Below are 20,455 nucleotides of genomic sequence, written 5' to 3' on the forward strand. Positions count from 1 at the left end.
GGGTTATAATTTTTTGTTTGATTGGCATCAGATATGCAATTGACTTAAAAGGCGAGAATTTCTCCCCCCACTGAGGGAAAAGCCGGAATCCTTGGGTGCATAGAGGATGGATCTATCGCTGGTGTTGTTATCTGCCTGAATAATTTACCAAGCATGCCAGGATTGTCAATTAAGCACTTGCATTTCATCTGATTTTATCAAGCACTGATTTAATTACCACTTGAAAATGCCAAGCTTCGTCACCGCAGCAGTCAAGTCAAGTCAATATTATTTATATAGCCCAATATCACAATTCACAATTTTCCAAAAGGGGTTCCCAATCTGTCCAGCATACACATCTCTGCCCTTAGACGCTCTAATGGAAAGCATACAAATCAATAAAAACCCTCAATACATTTTTAATGCTTATTTTTAGCTTTTACATGGACATTAAAACTTAAAAGATCTGATGATATATGCAGTAGGGTACCCACTTGTGATACTGCAGCTTAGCACTTCCCCCTTAAATCAGAGCACCACCCCCAGACCTGATGGCTAATGATGCACCATTCACATAAAACGAAGTGCCCTCTCCCCCCCACTTTGGTGACTCATCCTATCCATCCTGTGTTGGAGTGGGCCTAGAGTGGTCTTGACGGTTCCTCGTCACTCGCGGTGTGAAAGAGGCTGAAGGGTGGAGACCCAGTGAAAGAGAGGGATATAGAGGACAGAACTTGGCCGCTCCACTTTTGCAGGACATAAAAGTGGGACAATCTGTTCCTTGGATGATCTCCAATTCTACTTTCTGGGGACGGATACACTGAAAATATATCCATACACATGCTCTGTCCTACATAGGGAGAGAGTGAGTGAGTGAGTGAGTGAAAGGGATTGACAAAAAGAAGAATTCGAGTTGAACTGACTGGCCATAAGGTCTTTGCAGTCCACTGTGCCGGGACTGTCGCTTATGAATATTTATCTGGGACTGGCCAGATGAAGATGAGAAACCCCTACAGCACACATGTAAACTCTATAGAGCACATATACATATACATGTGTGTAGTGACACTGAAATATTTTAACAACAATAATTAATACAATAATTTATAATTTAAATCACAGTGAAATAGGGATCCCACCACGTTATTTTGCCTTATGCATAAATTGCTTTGCAGCAAACTTGAGTTTGACTTATTAGCCAAAACATGCATAATGCTTTGTTTATTAAGAACCCCAAGGACTAAAGCAACCAAATGAGCCCTAAAGTCATCCTTCCTACTTTGCAACACATTGCGAAAAGCAATATGAGGAGAAAAGATCTCAGAAAAGGCAGAGATGAATAGAGACGAGAGATAACAGTGACCTCTCTCTGCAAATATCTCCATCCATCCATCTTGGCTTTCCAGGTGTCAAGGAGGAGATCCATCTCTGTCCTCGTTATAATGATTAATAAGTTTGTGATTCTTCATCTTACTTTCACTCCATTTCCCCGCTGTCTGTGGACCCACGTCGGCTCAGATCTATCGAAATCCTCTGTTTGTGTCTCCACATGGCTTCTGATCATCAGAAGTCAAGCTGCTGGATTAGCTTCCCATGGGGACGCCCACTCGCCAATTTCTGAAATCTTATGATGTCCCTCTTTTCTTCTCTTACATTTCATGACTGTTTAAATTCATATCCAAGTTTTGAGTTCGGAGCTCTTAAGATCAGGGGAAAAGTAATTGTATGACATCATTGAATTGTGTTGTCTATACTCTATATATTTTTATAGAGAGCCAGCTTTTGTACTAAAAGTAAACATCAACAAAATGACATACTATACTGTATATTTAGATGTTATAGGTTACATTTTTAAAAGTCTGTCTTAAAACAGTAATCAGGTGCCCATGTAGAAAGGCACAAGGAAATACACAGTCTTCATTCTGTGTAAAAACAAATGCACTTCAAAGCTTATCTGACGCCAAAAGAGGCTTCAGCTGCCAAAGTCAAGTGAGTATCTTCCAGTGTCTCTTCAGAAAACACTGTCCAGTGATACTAAAAGCATATAGATGATGCTTTCATCAACTAGGAATACTTTAAGAACACATTACAAAACTCTTAAAATCCTTGAAGGATAACTTCTGTATTTTTCAACCTGAACCATATTTTCCCACGTTTTTGTGTCTATGTCACTAATTAACCATTTTTTGAAATTGGTCCAGTATTGAGCAAGTGCGAGACAGGACTGCAACTTAATCCTTGCTGGCATTTGCATTCCAACAAAATGATTTGTTGTTTTTATCAGTGGAGTCTGGTGGCTTTAAAGAGAGCTATATAGTGACTATTTCTGGTTAAACAAAAAGGATCTTCCTCATAAAGAAGGTCTATATCTGTAGGGACCCTTTCTACAATGTTGTCAGACACTTGTAATAACAATCTGAGCCTGTCAATGGCAAAAATGGGCTTTGATGGGGCGCAAATGCCCACAAGGATAGACCTGTTTTGCTGCTGCCCCTCAATACTTGACCAGTTTTTAAAAAATATTGTCCCAATAAGTCACATAAACACAAAAACAGAAAATATGGTCTAGGTTGGAAAATACAAAGTTACCTTTTACTTTTTAACTACTGTAAACTTCATCACTCATGTACTCATCTATGGCTGCCATAGTCAAAGATTTTTGTCACACGAAAGCTTAAACTACAGGACTTTGAAGATGTGTCAAAGTTCCAGTCAAGGTGCCCTGACCATATTCCTAGAATATAGCAGAAAAATACAGGACATTAATCAAATAAGCCAATAAGTCATATTGAAGAATAGTGCAAGTGAGCGGCTAAAGAAAAGGAAAGATTTGGTGTAAAACAGTGAAAAATGAGTTTTCTGCCTTTGACAGATGATACAGACTGTTCTGTCAGGAGATTGAAATTCAATCCTTTCTTCCACTGCCCTTTTCCCAAGAGACAGAAAAGTCAAGACTAGTTGGAGGGATGATGGCCAGCACAGGGACAGGAAAGCTAAACAGCTGGCGAAAGAAGACTGACTATTATTGTGGCAGAGCGTAGGAGTTGAGAGAAAATGAGTTGCGACATCCATGAGGGCGGAGCAGAGCGTTTCAGGAGGTGTGATTGGAGTTACCATAGTTAGAATATGAAATCATATAGTATTTCCTGTAACACAATACTCTAAACCTCCTTTCATCCTATTTTTATTCTTATGTTAATGTTGATTTTGGCTTAGTTCTCCACTCGCTCTCATCCCTTTTCCGGCCACGGTTGTCACCCCACCCCCCTTTATCCTCTCAATCTGATTACTCTGCTTTATGCAAACTACAACTCTCTCCATCTTTCTCTCTTGTGTATTCCCCTTTTGCTTTTACATCCCAATTATTAGGCTCCTGTCTACTATCAGCATGTCCTTCTAGCTCCTTATCTTGCCTAGTGCAGACTCAGTGTTGTTCAATATTTGATGAGACTTTGTTCATAAATCAACCTCCTCTATTCCCTGGTGTACTTGAGTGATAGTTTTAATCTACACAGCACGCGGCAAACACACCAGCTTTTGATTCAGGAGGTTTTTCAGCCTAATTGTGATACATTTTGAACATGCTAATCATACCTACAACAATAGCCACTAGTGGGTCCTATAGTGTGCTATTCCCTAGAGATACTGGTTAAATGTATGCTGAACATTGATGTCAGGGTACTGGTAAACAGCTGAGCTCTCTTATGGACATTGACAGGCACTGAAACCCTTAAATTTACTGCCAGGGGTAGAAAACCTTAATTGAAAAATAGTTTTGTATGTTGTCCAGCCACACACCTTCTCCAAAACACTTGTTTATTCATTTATCAGATCACTTTCCTCTGGATTAGCAGAAAATGGATGGTTAGATCCTTTTCTTCTCAAGCTGTTACAATATTTCTTAAACCATCCTTCAGTTATCTATCTTGCCCACTTCACTTGCTCTGATGGACATTGTGTTTGTGTTGAAGTGGCCGACCCTGTCACTCTCAGAGCATCTTGGGGAATCGACTGTGGTCAGACGTCTTCCCCCTGTGGTATCAATATTTATTTCAGAAATGCTCAACTAGCAGATTTCCCAGTGACACATAAACAGACCAGGCTTGGAATGGTTTGCATATATCCGGCCAATCACTCAAACACTATTGACTTTATAATTGTGGCATTTAAAATATGGTTGTGTTGAAAGTTGCAGAAACGTTTTCAGTCATTTCTATTGTTTTATTCCATAAAACAACCATAATAGTGCACACCAGCGGGACTTCGCCAGGTTTTGCGGTTTTACTGGTACAATTTCTAAGATCAAATTTCTAGGTCAGTCTGTTTTTATCTCTTCATATTTTTACTAGGTCTGAAAATTGATACCCATTTCCCTAATTCTGGGTCGCAAGATGAACAACAGTACAGGAAAGCAGAATAAAATAAAGGACGTTTGGGCCACATAAAAAAGTACAAAGGCATGCAAACACGCACACACACACACACACACACAAAGAAAGAACAAAGGAGACTTCTTGTTACAGTATTTGAAAATAGTCATTAAATGTTTCTATTGGATATCTGGCTAGCTTCTTCATCTCTACATTATTATTTATGTCGATTACAGGCCACTGTAAGCTGTGCCAGACACCTGTCGATGTCCTTGGTCACCGATAGAGGTTGATAAGTCACAAAAGTCATAGCTCACTTAATGCCCCTTTAACCTTCATCAACACCATGTTTTCTACATATTTTATTAATAACTGACTGACTCTTTAAATATCTGCATGTTGGTAATCTGTGAATGAATGAATTTGTGTCCTGATTTGAGTCTCCATACTTTTATGTGATGATTTATTGAGTTCCATCTGAGCGTTCTGATACCCATCTATTGACTGTCATTTGATATTCAGAGCACCAAACTGCCAATGAGGCAGTGGGAGATTCCCTGCGTCATTCACTATCATTAAGGCTGCTGTTGGCAATGGTCCAGATCTGCATGATGGCAAAGCCCCTGTAGCTAGACTTCACCACAGAAAATCCAGTGCAGAACATATGGAGGTGCCAGTATGCCAAATCTGAAACACAGTGAAGCAATGAAACAATCTTAAAGCAAAAATCCACCCTCAAACACTTAGACTGTTTTAAACTAGCTGCTGGTGATGCAAGTTGTGTTTGTGGGTCCATTATATAGTTTGATTGGACTTTCTTCCCCCTGCAGACTACTGGCCAAATGCCTGAAACAATGTCGATGGTTTTCAGGCATTTGTAGCGGCACGTTTCCAATATCTAAATTATCAACAGTAATGATCATGTTTTGATGTCAGTCCCTCAAGATCAAAGAGCAATGTTCCCTTGTAAACTAAAATCAATTGAACATAAAGCAAATGTCCACTCAGAGGCCTCAATTGACCCTTTGCTAAGCCCACACCCTGAATACACAGCTTGCCAATCACAGCACAGTATAGGACTTGCTCCAACTGAGGTCCAACACTTTCATGGATGTGCTCCATTGACTCTAATGCAAAAAGAGTCGTTTTCTAGCTTTTTTTGATATGCGATTTAGGCTGTGGATGCTAGCTAGCTTCCTACAGAAATGTAACGTAATAAAGCCCTACTGTTCTGCTTGTTAAAGCCTACCCAGCTTTACAAGAACAGTTTTGATCGTTCATATTGTTGTGTTTTGTCTCAATCGTCGGGGGATGCGGTGGTTCACTTGATTGGTAACGTTAGGCTTTAGCTTTTATCTTTCTTTTTTTTTCACGTCCGTTTGAGTCAGTTTGAGTCAGTTTGACAGCCTGAATACAACCTTCAAATGTATAATGCAACCGCAAAACTGTCTGCTTCTTTCTGAGATTTTTTCCAACAAATTTTCTCCAGGGAGTGCAGTAATAGACAGTGGTAGCGCCAACAGTTTGTCAGACTTAGCAACAGTAATTAAGGGGTGCGGGGCTTAGCGAAGGGTCAATTGACCAGTATACTATGTAGCCACAACACTTGTTGGGTTTTAATTCAGGGCCATGACTTTTTTTCTGCTGGAAAAACTCCTGCACTTTTGCAGCATACGGCAAATTTAATTTAATTTGGCATAATCTCAAACTATGTCAACAACTGCACACTGAGCAAATACCAGTATTCTTAGGCCTAGTCCACACAGAGACGAGTATTTTTATAACCGGGGTTTTTCCTCCTGCATTTAAAAAAAATCTCCGTCCACATGAAAACGCAAACACGCGTTATCAAGCACTGTCAAGAGCATGCCAAAACACCTGGCGGTGATATGGCCCTAACCGTAAAGCCACGTTGGCCAATCAGAACCTAAAAAAACTGTAAACAAAGCATGCAGTGGCGCATAATCTGACAAACACAGCAGATAACGGTGCACACTCTGACGAAGTAAAGCAAGAATCCGGGTTTAACTGTCTACACGACAACACTGCAACCAGCGTTTCTTAAAATCCTCACCCTGGCAGGGGTTTTCAAAAATGTTCAGTTTCAGTGACCTGAAGTTTCTGTGTGTACAAACGGCCAAACCGTGTAGAAAAAGTCAGGGTTATGAAAATATCCGTGTTCGTGTAGACAGGGCCTTAGATGTGACTTCCTAGAAGCAGGTTCACTGAGTTATCTAGACACCTTTGCAGAGTAAAACTCAAAAGCCACTTAAATGTGGACCATGGCCTAATGATGAGTTATCCAGATAGCCTGCTTCTTGGAACAATCCCCCTGTGGTCTGTTCATTTACTGTAAAGGTATCCACACATGTTGGAAAAGCTTACAAGTTATGCAAGGAGCAGAGCATGGATCGATGTAACAGACAGACAGGTTCCTCAAAGCAATGAGTAAACCTTTGTACTAGAAGTAACAGAAGTAAAAGCACATAGTGCCCCAAATCATTTAATGATTCTGTATGTAATCAAACAGTTCTCACCAGTTGCAGGTGAGGGTGTGTTGGAGGGTAATATTGACACATACACCTGGCTATATGCTTTATAAGTACAAGAACTACGTTTTTTTGCTGCAAATCCACTAGCTTGTGCAAATAAACCAATATTATATACATTATATGTATACTGTTTTTACTATGGCTGTTACAACTGCACAGAACTTGGTGCAACAACTTCAGGCATGTTTCTGGAGGTTGTCACAAGGTATTGTGGGAAAATAATCACACCACTGAACCATGTCAACATTGTCAAGGCAGGTGGAGGGACAGTGAGTACACCACGAGGTCAACCACATCACCTAATTTAAAAATTAACATCTGAACGTCAAAGACCGATGACTTACAACTGTACAAACATCTGAGGGTGGAATTTTCCTTTAAGGAGCTCACATTTAGCTGTTAGCCCTGGGTAGCGCTTCAGACGTGGGTCTGCTTCATTACCACATAGAAGCAATGATCTTGACCTCATGTGAAGCTAAATTGCATATCCAACTCACTCTCTTCTGCAAAGAACCTGTGATGCAAATTCACAGAGTTTATATTTAGCCTGTCTTTCATCAGCCTGCCATTCCCCGATGCATTCCCAGTGGCTAAATGTAAAATGTGGACCAGCTCTGTGCTCATTCACACATGTGGACTTATTAGCATTGCCGGTGGCTAGTTCTTCTATTGTTGCACGTGTCTTTCACGTTACTTTGTTACATACCTGAATTACACACATTCTAATTTCAAGTTCACTCTATCAATGAAATGAAAAGAGTTAAATGACCAATGTTTACTCCCTTCTCTGCCTGTTTCCCACAGCATGTTTCTAAGGATGAAGCCAGTCTCATGGATAGCCATGTTTTCTATCCATGACAGCTATGTCACTCAGCCCTCTCTGCAGTGACCCCTGCACAGCAAAGGATGCTGGGAAATAACGAGCACTTTTATCCCGGTCAGGATGACAAAGATGGGGAGGATGAGGAGGAGGAAGAGGAGCAAGGAAGAGAAAAAGGGGAAGGTGGACGTGACACCGAGAATGGACGGTTAGAGGATCTGGAGGAGAAGGAAATGACGGGAGGACGACAATCCTGGGAAGGGAAAGGTGGCGAGGTGGTGAAACCAGCAGCTATTGTGGTCGGTAGACAGAGAGCAGACCGGCCACTGAGGCCGGGCAACTTGGGCAGCCGTGGTATCACATACATGTCCAATCAAGCCCTGCTACATCATCAACCAGCCAATAAGCAACAGCATCATCTCATCTCAGCCAATCAGCAGCCTCATCACCCAGGCCTGAATGCGCTGCAGAAGAGGCGAGCTCTCATGGAGCGCAGCATGACCACAGTGGCTCCGCTGGAGGACACTTACCTGACTATGATGGTGTTTCGCGTTGGAATTCCCGACATCAAACAAACAGTAGGTGCACGTTCCCATCAAAAACACTGTGGCCAAACACTTTGTAAAACCTACACATTTAACTATCCCAGGTTCTTCTTGACCCCTAATTTGAAATTGATTTAAATCTACAAAACGCAAAATCCAATGATTCACATACACTGAGGCAGACAAAAAAATAGTGCAATGTAAAAGTAAGTTGTAATGTTTAAAAGAATGAACTGTAAAAACTCCTGTTATCTATGTAAAAAGTCTTCCTTGCAAACAGGGCACTAACTGGAGGCCTTTCCAAATGAGGAAGTAGTTCAAGCCAAGTCTCTCTAGTATTACTGCCTCAGAGAGAGACAGCTTTAATCTCACAAACAGAATAAAAGAGGAAAAAAGCTCAGGATGTTTAACAATGTTGAGGCAGTATGTAGCCATTATTGATTCTGATCTGTGTGCAACTAAAGGCAAGACTTGTTAGGAATGTGGTTTTGTGTTCATGTTTTTCCTGTTTAGTCTGTTTTCATAGGTTTGGTTTTGTGTTCTATTTGATCTTGTGTTTATTGTGTTGTAGTCTTTTGTACATTCGCATGTTTAAGTTTTCTTAGTATCTGTCTTGTTTTTTATCTTAGTTCTTAGTCCTGCATTTTAGTTCTTTGCCTTAGTTCTTAGTCTTATGCTTTAGCTGCTTTTAGTCTGTGTACTGTTTTTTGGGTTTGTGTCTTAGTCCTTAGTCTTATGTCTCCATTTTAGTGTATTCCTGTTCCCCGTTTGGTCCTATCTCAGTTCCCTAATGTGGTCTTGTTCTATTATTCAGGTGTTTCCCGTTTTAAGTTTTACTTTGGTAACTCTGTCCTTGTGTGTTTCCAAATGCTTTACTTCCTGATTTATTTTGTAGTGTTCTGTTCTCATGTGTCCTTGTCTAGCTTTGTTCCTGTTGCTGATTACCTGATGTGTTTCAGCTGTGTTTAGTGTTTGTGATGTCCTTGTCTGTATTGAGTGATCTGGCCTGTAGCTGTGTGCTTTTGGATCATTCCTTTGGCTTGTACCTTGTTCTTTTTTTCCTTTGGATTATGTTTTGTTGGATCTTTTGTTTGGACATTTGCTGCTAGCTCCCAGTGTAAGCTTGTCTTATTTGTTTAAATAAATCTTTGCTTTGAACTCCGTCCATCTTGCCGTTGTCTGCATCTGGGTATACACATCTACCTCCTGCCACTGCGCTCAACTACCCATGACAAAATTAAACCTGTTAGGATCATTTCTATAATGGCAGAGCTTATCATTTGTACTTCATCTGTATTAAATCATTAACTCAGAATTTCTGCTATTTTGATACATATGCTGGTATATAGATTTGTGCAAATTTGGTCAGAGAACACCCACTTTTCCTAAGCAAGGCCTCTCAGCAAGCATATTTGGCCAGCACTTCGTTGCTGTGTTCATCTGTGTGTTCTGTAGTGCTATACCTATGCTTTTACCTCTGATGGAAGCTGAAAGGGTTCAGAATTGTTTCTCTTCTATACCAAGCCATTTTGCATGCCTAGACTAAAAAAGTAATTTTGCTGCAGTGTTTCAAATTAGTTGTGGAGATGAACCCATGGGTACTTGATGCATACTTTTTTTTACATTAGCCAAATAGTGTGCACAACTGTACACTACGAGCACATCTCTTGTTTCAAAGCATTTTTATTCCAGTCATCCCACAAGGCTATGAATGAGTCCCAAAAGGAAGTAGGAAAAAATACAGAGCACTTGTGTTAAGCAACCTGCAAGGGCAGACATATTCAGTCAACAACACCATGTTAGCAGCTGCCTTGGGTCAGGTATGATCATAATTAGTTTCCAAAACTGAAGAATCAATTCACACTTCCAACAGCTCTCGGCTCATACAGTGGCAGCAGGTGAGAATTGGCCAGCCCACACACGCCATATCCAGGTGAGAATGGGCGCCCCACTGTAACCCCTCCCCCATCTTCCTTTCTCCATTTTCAACTCCCTGAACATGCCAATTGTTCTACATGTCAGCTAATCTGCCCTCAATATAACAGTAATTGCTAATTATCTAATAGGTTTTTAATGAGTTTGGGGAGAGCTGGGGGAGTGAGTGACTCTGGAATGGAAGGAATATGTGGAAGGCATCTGTGTTGCTCTTAGGTCTCCGCCACAGGCATCATATTCGTCTCTGCACACCACTGACAAACACTCCACACCCCAAACCTCGCAGCTGAAATATTATTGAGCTGAATTAAGGAGAGATGAAGAGAGGGAGTGAATATTAGGAGCTAGTTAAAAAGAGTGAGGGAGGAAATGAATGCTATGAAGAGAGAGGTGGAGAATGAATAAGCAAAGAGGAAGATATACGTACAAAATCCATAATACTGCACGGCGAAGGCCTAAATAACTCCAGTGCTGCCAGAAAGATCACAGAAAATCTTTAATTGAATAAAACAGAACAATGGGGAGAAGTGTCACTGTAGACATTACATTAGACCTCTCTCCCAGGGATTAGCCACTCGATCACTCTCTCTTTCTCACACACACACACACACACACACACACACACACTCTGTAGAAATATATACACTACTCTGCACAGTTACACTCACATAAGAACTCACAGTAACACACACATATAGTTTACAGTTCACTTATACGTGTGTGTGTGTGCGCGCACACACACACCCTCATCATGTGGTTTACCTCCTAGGGACCACCAAGACATTGCTACGGCAACGGGTGCCTGCCTCCACTAATGAACTGGTTGCCATGCCAATAGAGTTGGCTACACTATCAAATAGTGCAACCTAGTGTGTGTATGTGTGTGTGTGTGTGTGTGTTTGGGGGGGGGGGGGGCTATAGGGGGGCAGAGGAGACATGGAAGTGTGCTGAGCTGTGCAATTTTACTCACAGTTCTCAGAAATTGAACAATAGTATGGATGCATACATCTCATTCAGACCTCTCAGCCCTGTTGTTAAAGCCTTACTCCGGGTCAGCTTTGTCCTCCGGGCACCATGCTTAATAAGAACAGGGCAAAAGAGATGGTCGTCCTGTGGAAATGCAAGAAAATTGAATAATATGAGGAAATGGGCAGTGCACAAATCACCATGAAATCTAGTTAGGCATACCACATACACATAATACATCTGAGGTATTTTTTTCACTGTGGCCAGTGAGCCTTTGGCGTATCACACACAGACATGCAGTAAGAGGCAAATGAGCTTTCTCTTCTGGATTGTGGCGCAAATCTGACATTATGCATGCAGAGATCAAAGAAAACAATGAAAGGGAAATATTTATCCCAGTATGGAATCTTTACTGTTTCATTATGGGTAGCGAGAATAAGTGGTGTGAAAATAAATGTGTGCTGGACTCAAAAAAAACTGGTAGCACAGACTGTAAGGACAGCATAAGTCAAATTACTTCCATGAATGTGGCTGATAATTAATTATTTAAAAGTAATGCATTCATATTCTGCACGCACTACATTCTCATGCATTCATCATTTGCCATCTTATTACATTACATTACATTATGAATCCATAATAATAAAATGCCATTGGCCAGATATTTCACCAAACGGACGAAATGTAACTGAAATTAATAATATAACTGCGTGCATGCACAGGTTTACACAAAACACTGCACAACTAGAAGTGTTACCATTAAATTAGTGGCAGTTTTAATGAATTTCAGAGACAGAACTGTTAGAGGCAGAAAGTAGACTAAGATCAGAGAAACGTAGATAAAAGCAAGGATAAAAACTTCTGTTATGAAGCCTAGCACTTTTATTAATATTATTATTATTAACACATTTAAATTATTCAGACTTAGATAAAAGTAGCAATACCACAATATAAAAATACTTTATTAAAAGCAAGTTTCAATTCAGATGAAATACAAAAGTATTATCAGCACAATGTACTTAAAGTATCTAAAGTCATCCATCAAGTCATTGTGCAAAATGGCCTCAGTCAGAGTGAGTTACATTTTGTCATATATGACAAATATTACATAATATTACCGATGAATGAACATGTCAACAGCAGCTTGTTACTAGTGTTGGTTGGTGTGGGAGCGTAAGTGCTTACTACTAAGGTTTTACATGTAGCTAACCATTTGGCTGTTAGTAAAGTAAAAAGTACAACATTTATGTCTGACATGCAGTAGATGTTTCTGGGCTGCCAACTCTAAAATATTAATGGTGAGACTTGTGCACTTTTCACACACTCTCACGCTACACGTCCATTTTCTCAGGCAGTGAAAACACTTTATATTTATAACTGATAACACTCTTGCCCTGTGACAGTTTGTGAGTAGAAACGTTCCTCAGAGGCATAGGACTGTCTGGTAAAAATTAAAAAATGAAGCGTCACCAGCAGCAACAGCAAGTTTGATGAATTGATCGCTGTCTGTCATTTATTAATGGATGTAGACCATCTTAAAATTATGTCCAACCATATTTCAGCAACAAAAGGACTTCACAAATTCATTAGAAAGCATGAAAAAATTAAGAAATTTTACCAGATATCCTGGTTAGGTTTGCTTTCTCCCACTTCAGGTGTTGATGTCTGGAGGTTGGCAAGTATGCTGAGAAACCATACTTATTCACAATTGACCTTGATTGTGTAAAATTGTGAATTTGGCTGCAAAATATATTATATTGAGGATTACAGAGGGCATACTCATACATGCACTGACTTCACCGATACCAATTCCCACTCCAAATGAATTGTTAGTTGGCAGCCCTGGGCTAAAATGCTATTTAGCCTCTAATAAACCTTTCTAAATTAGGTAAACTAGCTAGCTGACGAGTTTTGTCAGCCAATAAACTACTTGGTTAGCTTGCTGCTCCTCTTGATTGTCCGTTAGCATGGTAAGAAAAGAAATTGTTGCTATTTTGACTTAAAGTATTTTGACTAAAAGTATTAGCTTGGATGTACCCCAAACCCTGTGTTATTTAACATAGGCCTACCTGTGATGATATCTAACAATGTAACAATGTAATGTGTCCATCTCTTCCATTTCCTCTGGAAACACGAATATGGAGGTGAGTTGAATTATGTTTATGGCCCTCAGAGTGTTGAAAATCCTCATAAAAAGTTCAACAGCAACATTTCTTTGTGGAAACATTGTCCTCTTTGCTCTGGATAACCAACAAACCTTGCAGTGCCCTGTGCCAACCAACCATTTTTGTTTTTGCTTGAACCGGCCCTTTAGCTTTGAGAGGTGACACCTTGCAGTCTAACCAACTATTATTACAAATGTTATTATTATTCATCATTATTTCTGCCTCCAGAGTAGGTGTAGATGAGAGGAACGTTAGCTCATGTCCACCTCTGAGGCCTCTGACCTCCAGGCTGCCCTGTTTTCTCTTTGTGTGTCTGCCAGAGGTGTCTCCAGTTTGATCCGGACTGCACAGTGTGGAGCGCCAAGCAGCAGATCATCTGCTCCCTCAGTGAGTCTTTGTGGGACGTCTACAACTACGGCCTCTTCCAGCCAGCTGGAGATGGACGGGACGCCAAGTTCCTGGAGGAGGAGAGGGTCCTGCGAGATTACTCACAGTCCTTTGAGAAAGGGGTGCCTTACCTGGAGGTATGGAGGTAGAAATGGTGGCTTTAAATTTACTGCGGTCATGAGTCCAATTATCACTTTAGCACTAATACCCCCCGAGACAATTTCAACGAGATGCTGAAGTCTATATTTAGTATTTGGTCAATATTGAGATTTTATTTTTACAGTTATGTCTAGGAATTTGACGTCTCATTGTCTTCTATAAACTGCCAGGAATAACAACCTAGTGGGGAAATAGGCTACTTGATTTATTTATTTGTTGGCCTTGAAGTTGTCAAATTTAAATATACTGAGTCTAAAATGTACTGAAATCAGCCTTTAAAGTATCCAAAAGTGTACTCTTTATTACTGTACATAGATGTTTCATGTAGACATTTTTTGTTTGTTTTAGTAGATATTGAGTATTTTGCTCTTAAAGAAAATACAGCCTTGTTGTCATCCTCGAATGCATACAGAAATTTAAAAAAGTTCTTATCTACAGCTTATATAGGCTACATCTTTCATCTTTTGCAGATTTTGGAGTTTGATGACATTAACTTTTGCACTGCATCAATACTTTGGAAACGTTATTGCTCGTAACTACGTAAAAACCATAGGGAATGTACAATAATTACAGATAAATTACTCAAAGGTTTTTTTATTAGAATTCCCATGTTCAGCAGAGTAAACGAATTGTAAACAAATCTTGGCAAAAATAATATCCACATCTTGGATTTAATTACATTCTGTACATTATGTAACCTACAAATTATATTACATTTCTCCACTTTTTAGAAGTGTGGGCTGTGCAATGACAGTTATCTCACAGTGCCCTCTGGTGGCCGTCCTGCTGTAAATGCTGAGGAGCTGGGTGGGGCTGAAACAGTATCCTGCCCTCAGGATTCGGCTTCAAAGCAGAGTGTTTACGTTCTTGACAAGGTTCCAGATGAGGACATGGCTGTACTGATGAAGCCTTGTAACTAAATTCTGCTACACAGCAGAATGTATCTCACAGCTCCATGAGCGCATCTATTTATAACATGAGGAATGCCATTTTGAATCACCAAATGCTTGAATTGGACCAGTAATCGTTGGTATAGCCTTCAGTAGTTTCTGGATGCTGGATGCTTACTGTGTACCACCAGTTATTAGTAAGCACAATGTAGTTATTTTTTTGTAAGTATATTCGGCCAGGTTGCTCCTTTATCAAGGCCAAACACATGTCTGATGCTTGAAATATGCAGCTGCTTTCTGGGTGTCTGAGGTACAGTATGTGGATCAGTTCAGTTGTCAGCTGCTAGATAGAAGCTTAGACATTGCCTCTCACCTCCATGCTCCTCAGCCTGTAAATGTTTTGCCTTCACAGTACAGTACTAATGTGGAGACATCAGTCAGGTGATTTTCATTGACGCAATCTCCCATTTGGAGGAAGTGGAAGCCACCTGAACTCAGTTTACTCATCTTCGGAAGGATGTTATGTTTATGACTTAATTGGGTTTTTGAAGACTGATTCTCTAGGCCAATATTTTAGGCCAACGTTTTACCACCTCGTTCTTTTTCCTGGCAGGATAGAGAAGGCTCTGAAACATTTAAACCACCGCATAAGAACAATCTACTGCTGCCTGTACATAATTAACAATTACAGAAAATAAAAAAAAATATTTAAACAAACACAGTGGAATAAACCATGGCATATATGTTAAAATAGCCTGTAAGGATATATTATCAGTGATTACATAATAATTGTAAATGTAGGACTGTACAGCGTATCAGATCCTGTGATGTATCTGGCCTTTTAAGAACAGTTATTGCTTTGGATGAAAGAAATCTTCCCAAGATGTCATATCTGGTCAGTAAAAGAGATTTAATGACCATTAGAATAAATAATCACCATTAACTCTTATTTGCTGTGCTTCCGTGTACACAATTTTTAAAAAAGAAATCTAAAGGTATTGACTATTGACTTAACTGTAAATAAAAGCTATATGTTAACTAATGTCTACAAATGATCAGCAAGTGTAAACACAGATAATCTAGTTAGCCATTGATTAATCAAACCAGACAAAAGACAAAATACTCCTGCATGCTGCTGGTTTAGAGTACTGCTGTAGCACCTTATTTTTTTCCAGTTTAAGCACTGAATCTATTTATATTTTAGTGGCAGGTTTAACCAATTCAGCCTTACATATGATCAAGCTTCCTTTTTGTTCAAAACAGCACAAGCCAGCATTTTATGAATCCAATAAAATCTTTTCTAAATTCAATTTCAATTCCCAGCTTTTCTTTGTTGCTTTTTAATGTTCAGATTGTCAAACACCATCTGAAGTACAGATTTACAGCACAAAATATTTTTGATATTTCCTCCATGTACGCTGTCACTGATAAACTGAAATGTGCTGCAGTATGATGAATCACAGTTTTCACACATATCTTTTTCTGGTCCTCAGTTTAGGTACAAAACCAGAGTTTATAAACAGACAAATCTGGATGAAAAGGCTCTCTCCAAACTCAGCACAAAGGTATTTTTTCTCTTGTCTACTGAGCACCGCCACAGTCTTCATTTCCACTCACTGACATCCTTTTCCGTCTTCTTCCACCATCCAGGCCAGTCTGAAGAAGTTCCTGGATTACATTCAGACTGGAGCAATTGAGAAAATGGCAAAAGTCCTCGATAAAGGTCTTGATCCAAACTTTCATGACCCTGACAGTGGAGGTGAGTTTGCCACAACCCTGTGTGTACTCTCACTGTGGAAATTAAAGAGGTATACAGATTAATTCTTTGCTTTCAAATGAATGATTTTACAAGCGATATTGGTAATGAATATGAAATACTTCAAGTGTATCTAAGGGTGGACTTTCACTTTCATCTTTCTACCTGCCGTCCTTCCTTACTCCTGCCCTTCTTCTGTGGGTCAGAGACCCCACTCTCTGTGGCTGTGCAGTCAGGCCTGCTGGTGGAGGGCATCAGGTTGCTGGTTCAGGGCGGCGCTCATTTGGACTTTAGAACCAGAGACGGCATGACAGCAGTGCATAAAGCCGTTAGGGCTCACAATCATCCTGGGCTGCTGGTAAGTACTTTGAATTAAAGTCGCATGCAGATTGCAGACTCACTAAAGTAGGACAAGTGATGTGGACATCATGCATTTAATGATTATTATAAGAACACACATAGACACATACACATCTCATATAAAAAGTCTTGAAGTGAATAAATGACCATCGCAAATGTTGAATCAAATGTGGGTGGTCATTAGATTAAAATATGATTAGAAGCATCTGACAGTGCCTTACATACTGTAGTTGCTATGAATAATGTACTTGCAACTGGGAACAGATTTAGCCTTTTTGGAGCTCTTGGAGCTGCTTTCAAAGACCACATATCGATGCCACTTTTACAGGTGACAACTGCTTAGAATGAACTGTGTTTCTTTGCCAATGTATGTATTATTTTGTCTATCCCCGCCGCAGCATCAACATGCAGCATAACACTCTTTAGTAGATCAGATGTTTTATAATCAAACTACATGGTTGTATACTGTATAGAATTATACTACCCTTCTCCATATCTATTTTCAAATCTATATTGTATTATATATATATATATATATATATATATATATAATTGTATTGGTTAGCAGCAGCATCACTTGTAAATAAGGCTCAGATATATTCCCAATTCTTTCTTTCTTTTTTTATTTCTTTCTCCTTCTTTCTCAGCTTGTCTATATATACATAACAGAATATACATACCCACACACATTACAAAAGTTATTATTTTCTGTTGTCTCTCCTTGCCAGGCTCTCTTGGCCCTTGGTGCGTCTCCAAACTACAGAGACCGCTGTGGCCTGACCCCGCTGTACCACACAGTACTGATAGGGGGTGAAACTTCCTGCTGTGAGACTTTGCTGTACTACAGGGCGAGGCTGGGGACAAGGGACGAGAATGGTTGGGATGAGTCCCATCAGGTACCAATGGACAGTTTAAAACTATCTACTATACAGTCTGCCTGTTTGTCTGTCTGTATATCTATCTATCTATTGATTCCAATATAGTTTCCTTTCATATTTTCACGTTCAGCATCCTTGGTCTTTGTCTCTCGCCATGTAAACTTGCAATGCACCAACATTGCCCTGTCTTATATCTGTGGTTGATGTCCATTGCCTTCAGTCCCTCTCATTTTCTCACATCCCTCTCCTCTGTGCCTTCCTCACTCGTCTCTCCATTCTCTCTCCTTCCTCTCCCCTTCCCTCTTCTCCATAGCACAGGGATGAAGAGGAGTTTGGAATGGAAGAAATACATAAGGTACCCTTCATCCTAACATCTCATCGTCACCACCAGCCTTTCAGAGGCAAAGGCACTGACAATCATTATTTTAATAGAAAATGTAGATAACCTGAAGTGAAGTGACCATCATCTCAAGCTGAGTCCAGCTCAGAAAGAGCATTGGATATTATCTCTTTCTTACTGTAGATATGGGTGCATTGCCTACATTATGTCTCTGTGACATTCTGGTAAATTTGCGTTTGTGCTGCGAGCTGGTTGTCATGGTATTTTATTTTGGTTTTGCCGTGCTCTGTGTTTTCTTTCTTTACTTTGTCCATATCTTGTGATATTTTAGTCCTTGCAGAAAAATATGAGGAAACCTCTCAGGGTGCTGAAGGCACATTTCTGTTTTAATGTTTGTTTCCTTTCTTTTTTACCATGGTGCAATGTAATTGGCTCTGACCTGTTTTTCTGTAAGAGTAATTATGGATCTAAATGTGGATGCAAGATTATTTCCTTTTCTTTCTCTTTATACATCTTTTGCATTATCTTACATCTTCTTCGCTTTTCTGCCTAATTCTATTGTACTGAAGCAGTCCTATATGAAATCTCCCTCTTCACTTTAACTTGTCTCTTTCTATACTTTATAATACTGACAACTACACATTGAAAGGCGTGCCAGAATGGCTTTGCCCAGCACTTGGAGCATCTGCTGTTTTATGGGGCAGACACCTCTTCTCAAAATGCCTCAGGGAACACTGCACTTCACATTGCTGCCCTGTACAACAAGGCAAGTATGGAAAGAGATCACTTAAATGAAACTATCATTATCCTGAGTATTATTGATGGTTTTTCTGAAGGTGTTAACCGATCACTTTCCCTCTCTGAATGATCAGGAAAGCTGTGTCCGTGTTCTTCTGTACAGGGGAGCAAATAAGGAGGCAAAGAACAAGCATGGCCAGACCCCTTTTCAGGTAAATGGTTTAACTGTCAGTTAATACTGTACACTTTGTTATTATGGTTTCAAAGTGAAATTGCATTTGTAGAGTAGATTTGAAAAACAGAAAAAACAGTCATTTTGGGGAAGATGGAGACGTCGTAATAAAAGAAATTACAATATAAAAATTCTAGAACACTTACCTCAAATTTTTTGTGTTTGCAGATAGCTATAATGTCTGGTCACTTTGAACTTGGGGAAATCCTCAAAAACCACAAGGATTCTGACATAGGTAAGCTTTTGTGCCAAACTGTCTCTTCTGAAGAGGCTACCAAGTGTTACAATCAGTTCCCAACATCTGCTTTTCTTTGTATTTTCCTGAATCTATCATATATTTGCCCTTATAATCTCCCTTTTTTCCCCCCTAACAATCTACCTCCCCCTCCATTTCACCCTGTCACATCAAACCCTGCCCTTCCTCACTTCCTACTCCTTCTTACTTCTTACTCCATCACTTCTGAACCCTCACGGATAAACCACACACACCCATCTTCAGTGCCCTTTTTGGAATCGCCAAAGTATGTTCCCAAGCGAAAAGAGAGTGCCCACACTCTGCCTCTCCCCTCACTTCATTCCCACCCCCTACTGCGCGCTAACAGCGATAACACCATGACCCAGTCTGACCCTCTGCCCAACAAGGCTGCAACCAATCCCAACCCAGGACAGGTACTGAGGACCATTAGGTGCATGCTCATCTGCTGATCTTTTTGATGATGTTGCATTGCTTTCTCAGTCTTTTACTTATAGTAAGTTCCAGGGTCAGCTTTGATGCTCTGTCTTTGTGGGACTTGGTGTGTTTCTGCAGGGCCAGCGCAGGGCCTCCATAGGCGTGAGAAGCTCAAGCAGCCCCAGAACTCGTACTCGCTCCCCATCCAGAGGGAGAGGAGGCCAAAGTGACACAGAGGAGAGGCACCGGCAGCCAAGGGGCAGACAGGGGTAAGAAGCCTGTGGAGAGATACACTGTGTTCACAAAGAGACGGAGGGTGTTGGGTTCTTATTCTGACCAGGTCCTTTAAGGCCCACTTACCATCAGCTGTTTGCTAGAAAATTACTATTTGTGTCTCAGTTGCATACTATGTACTATTTTTAACTGCCACATATTTTGTGGTATGGAGAGATGTTGTTGTCCTACAAAACAACAAACATGGAGGAGCTAGTCAGAGCGGCTCTGTGAGGCTGTCCCATGGTATGTTGAGCTAAATGCTAATATCAGCATGCTAACATGCTTATAATGAGAAATGTTAGCTGCTAACACTGTTAGCTAATTAGCACTAAAGGCCCCCGATGAAGCTGAGGATGATGGGAATAAAATTAGTTTTGCGGGTATTTAGTCACAAACCAAAGTATTGGACAAATGAAAACGTTGTAACATGATGATGA

At 40.2% G+C, this 20,455-nt stretch overlaps 2 protein-coding genes across 2 annotated transcripts in view; one reads left to right on the forward strand and one right to left on the reverse strand.

The window, feature by feature from the left end:
* LOC123982933 overlaps positions 1 to 8,284 on the reverse strand; it is a 30,157-nt gene extending 21,873 nt beyond the window's left edge. The window contains exon 1 of the mRNA XM_046068906.1: positions 8,252 to 8,284. The gene's annotated coding sequence lies outside the window, so the exon portion shown is untranslated. The remainder of the gene's footprint in view (positions 1 to 8,251) is intronic.
* LOC123982932 (SH3 and multiple ankyrin repeat domains protein 1-like) overlaps positions 1 to 20,455 on the forward strand; it is a 42,753-nt gene that overhangs the window by 5,398 nt on the left and 16,900 nt on the right. Inside the window, exons 3-14 of the mRNA XM_046068902.1 lie at positions 7,706 to 8,299; positions 13,653 to 13,856; positions 16,262 to 16,333; positions 16,419 to 16,527; positions 16,731 to 16,882; positions 17,613 to 17,780; positions 18,076 to 18,117; positions 18,752 to 18,868; positions 18,975 to 19,052; positions 19,241 to 19,307; positions 19,572 to 19,741; positions 19,881 to 20,011. Coding sequence (XP_045924858.1) covers positions 7,808 to 8,299; positions 13,653 to 13,856; positions 16,262 to 16,333; positions 16,419 to 16,527; positions 16,731 to 16,882; positions 17,613 to 17,780; positions 18,076 to 18,117; positions 18,752 to 18,868; positions 18,975 to 19,052; positions 19,241 to 19,307; positions 19,572 to 19,741; positions 19,881 to 20,011 — 1,802 coding nt within the window. The 5' untranslated portion in view covers positions 7,706 to 7,807. The remainder of the gene's footprint in view (positions 1 to 7,705; positions 8,300 to 13,652; positions 13,857 to 16,261; positions 16,334 to 16,418; positions 16,528 to 16,730; positions 16,883 to 17,612; positions 17,781 to 18,075; positions 18,118 to 18,751; positions 18,869 to 18,974; positions 19,053 to 19,240; positions 19,308 to 19,571; positions 19,742 to 19,880; positions 20,012 to 20,455) is intronic.

The sequence above is a fragment of the Micropterus dolomieu genome, linkage group LG14 (genome assembly GCF_021292245.1).
Source record: "Micropterus dolomieu isolate WLL.071019.BEF.003 ecotype Adirondacks linkage group LG14, ASM2129224v1, whole genome shotgun sequence".
NCBI classification, from domain to species: Eukaryota; Metazoa; Chordata; class Actinopteri; order Centrarchiformes; family Centrarchidae; genus Micropterus; species Micropterus dolomieu.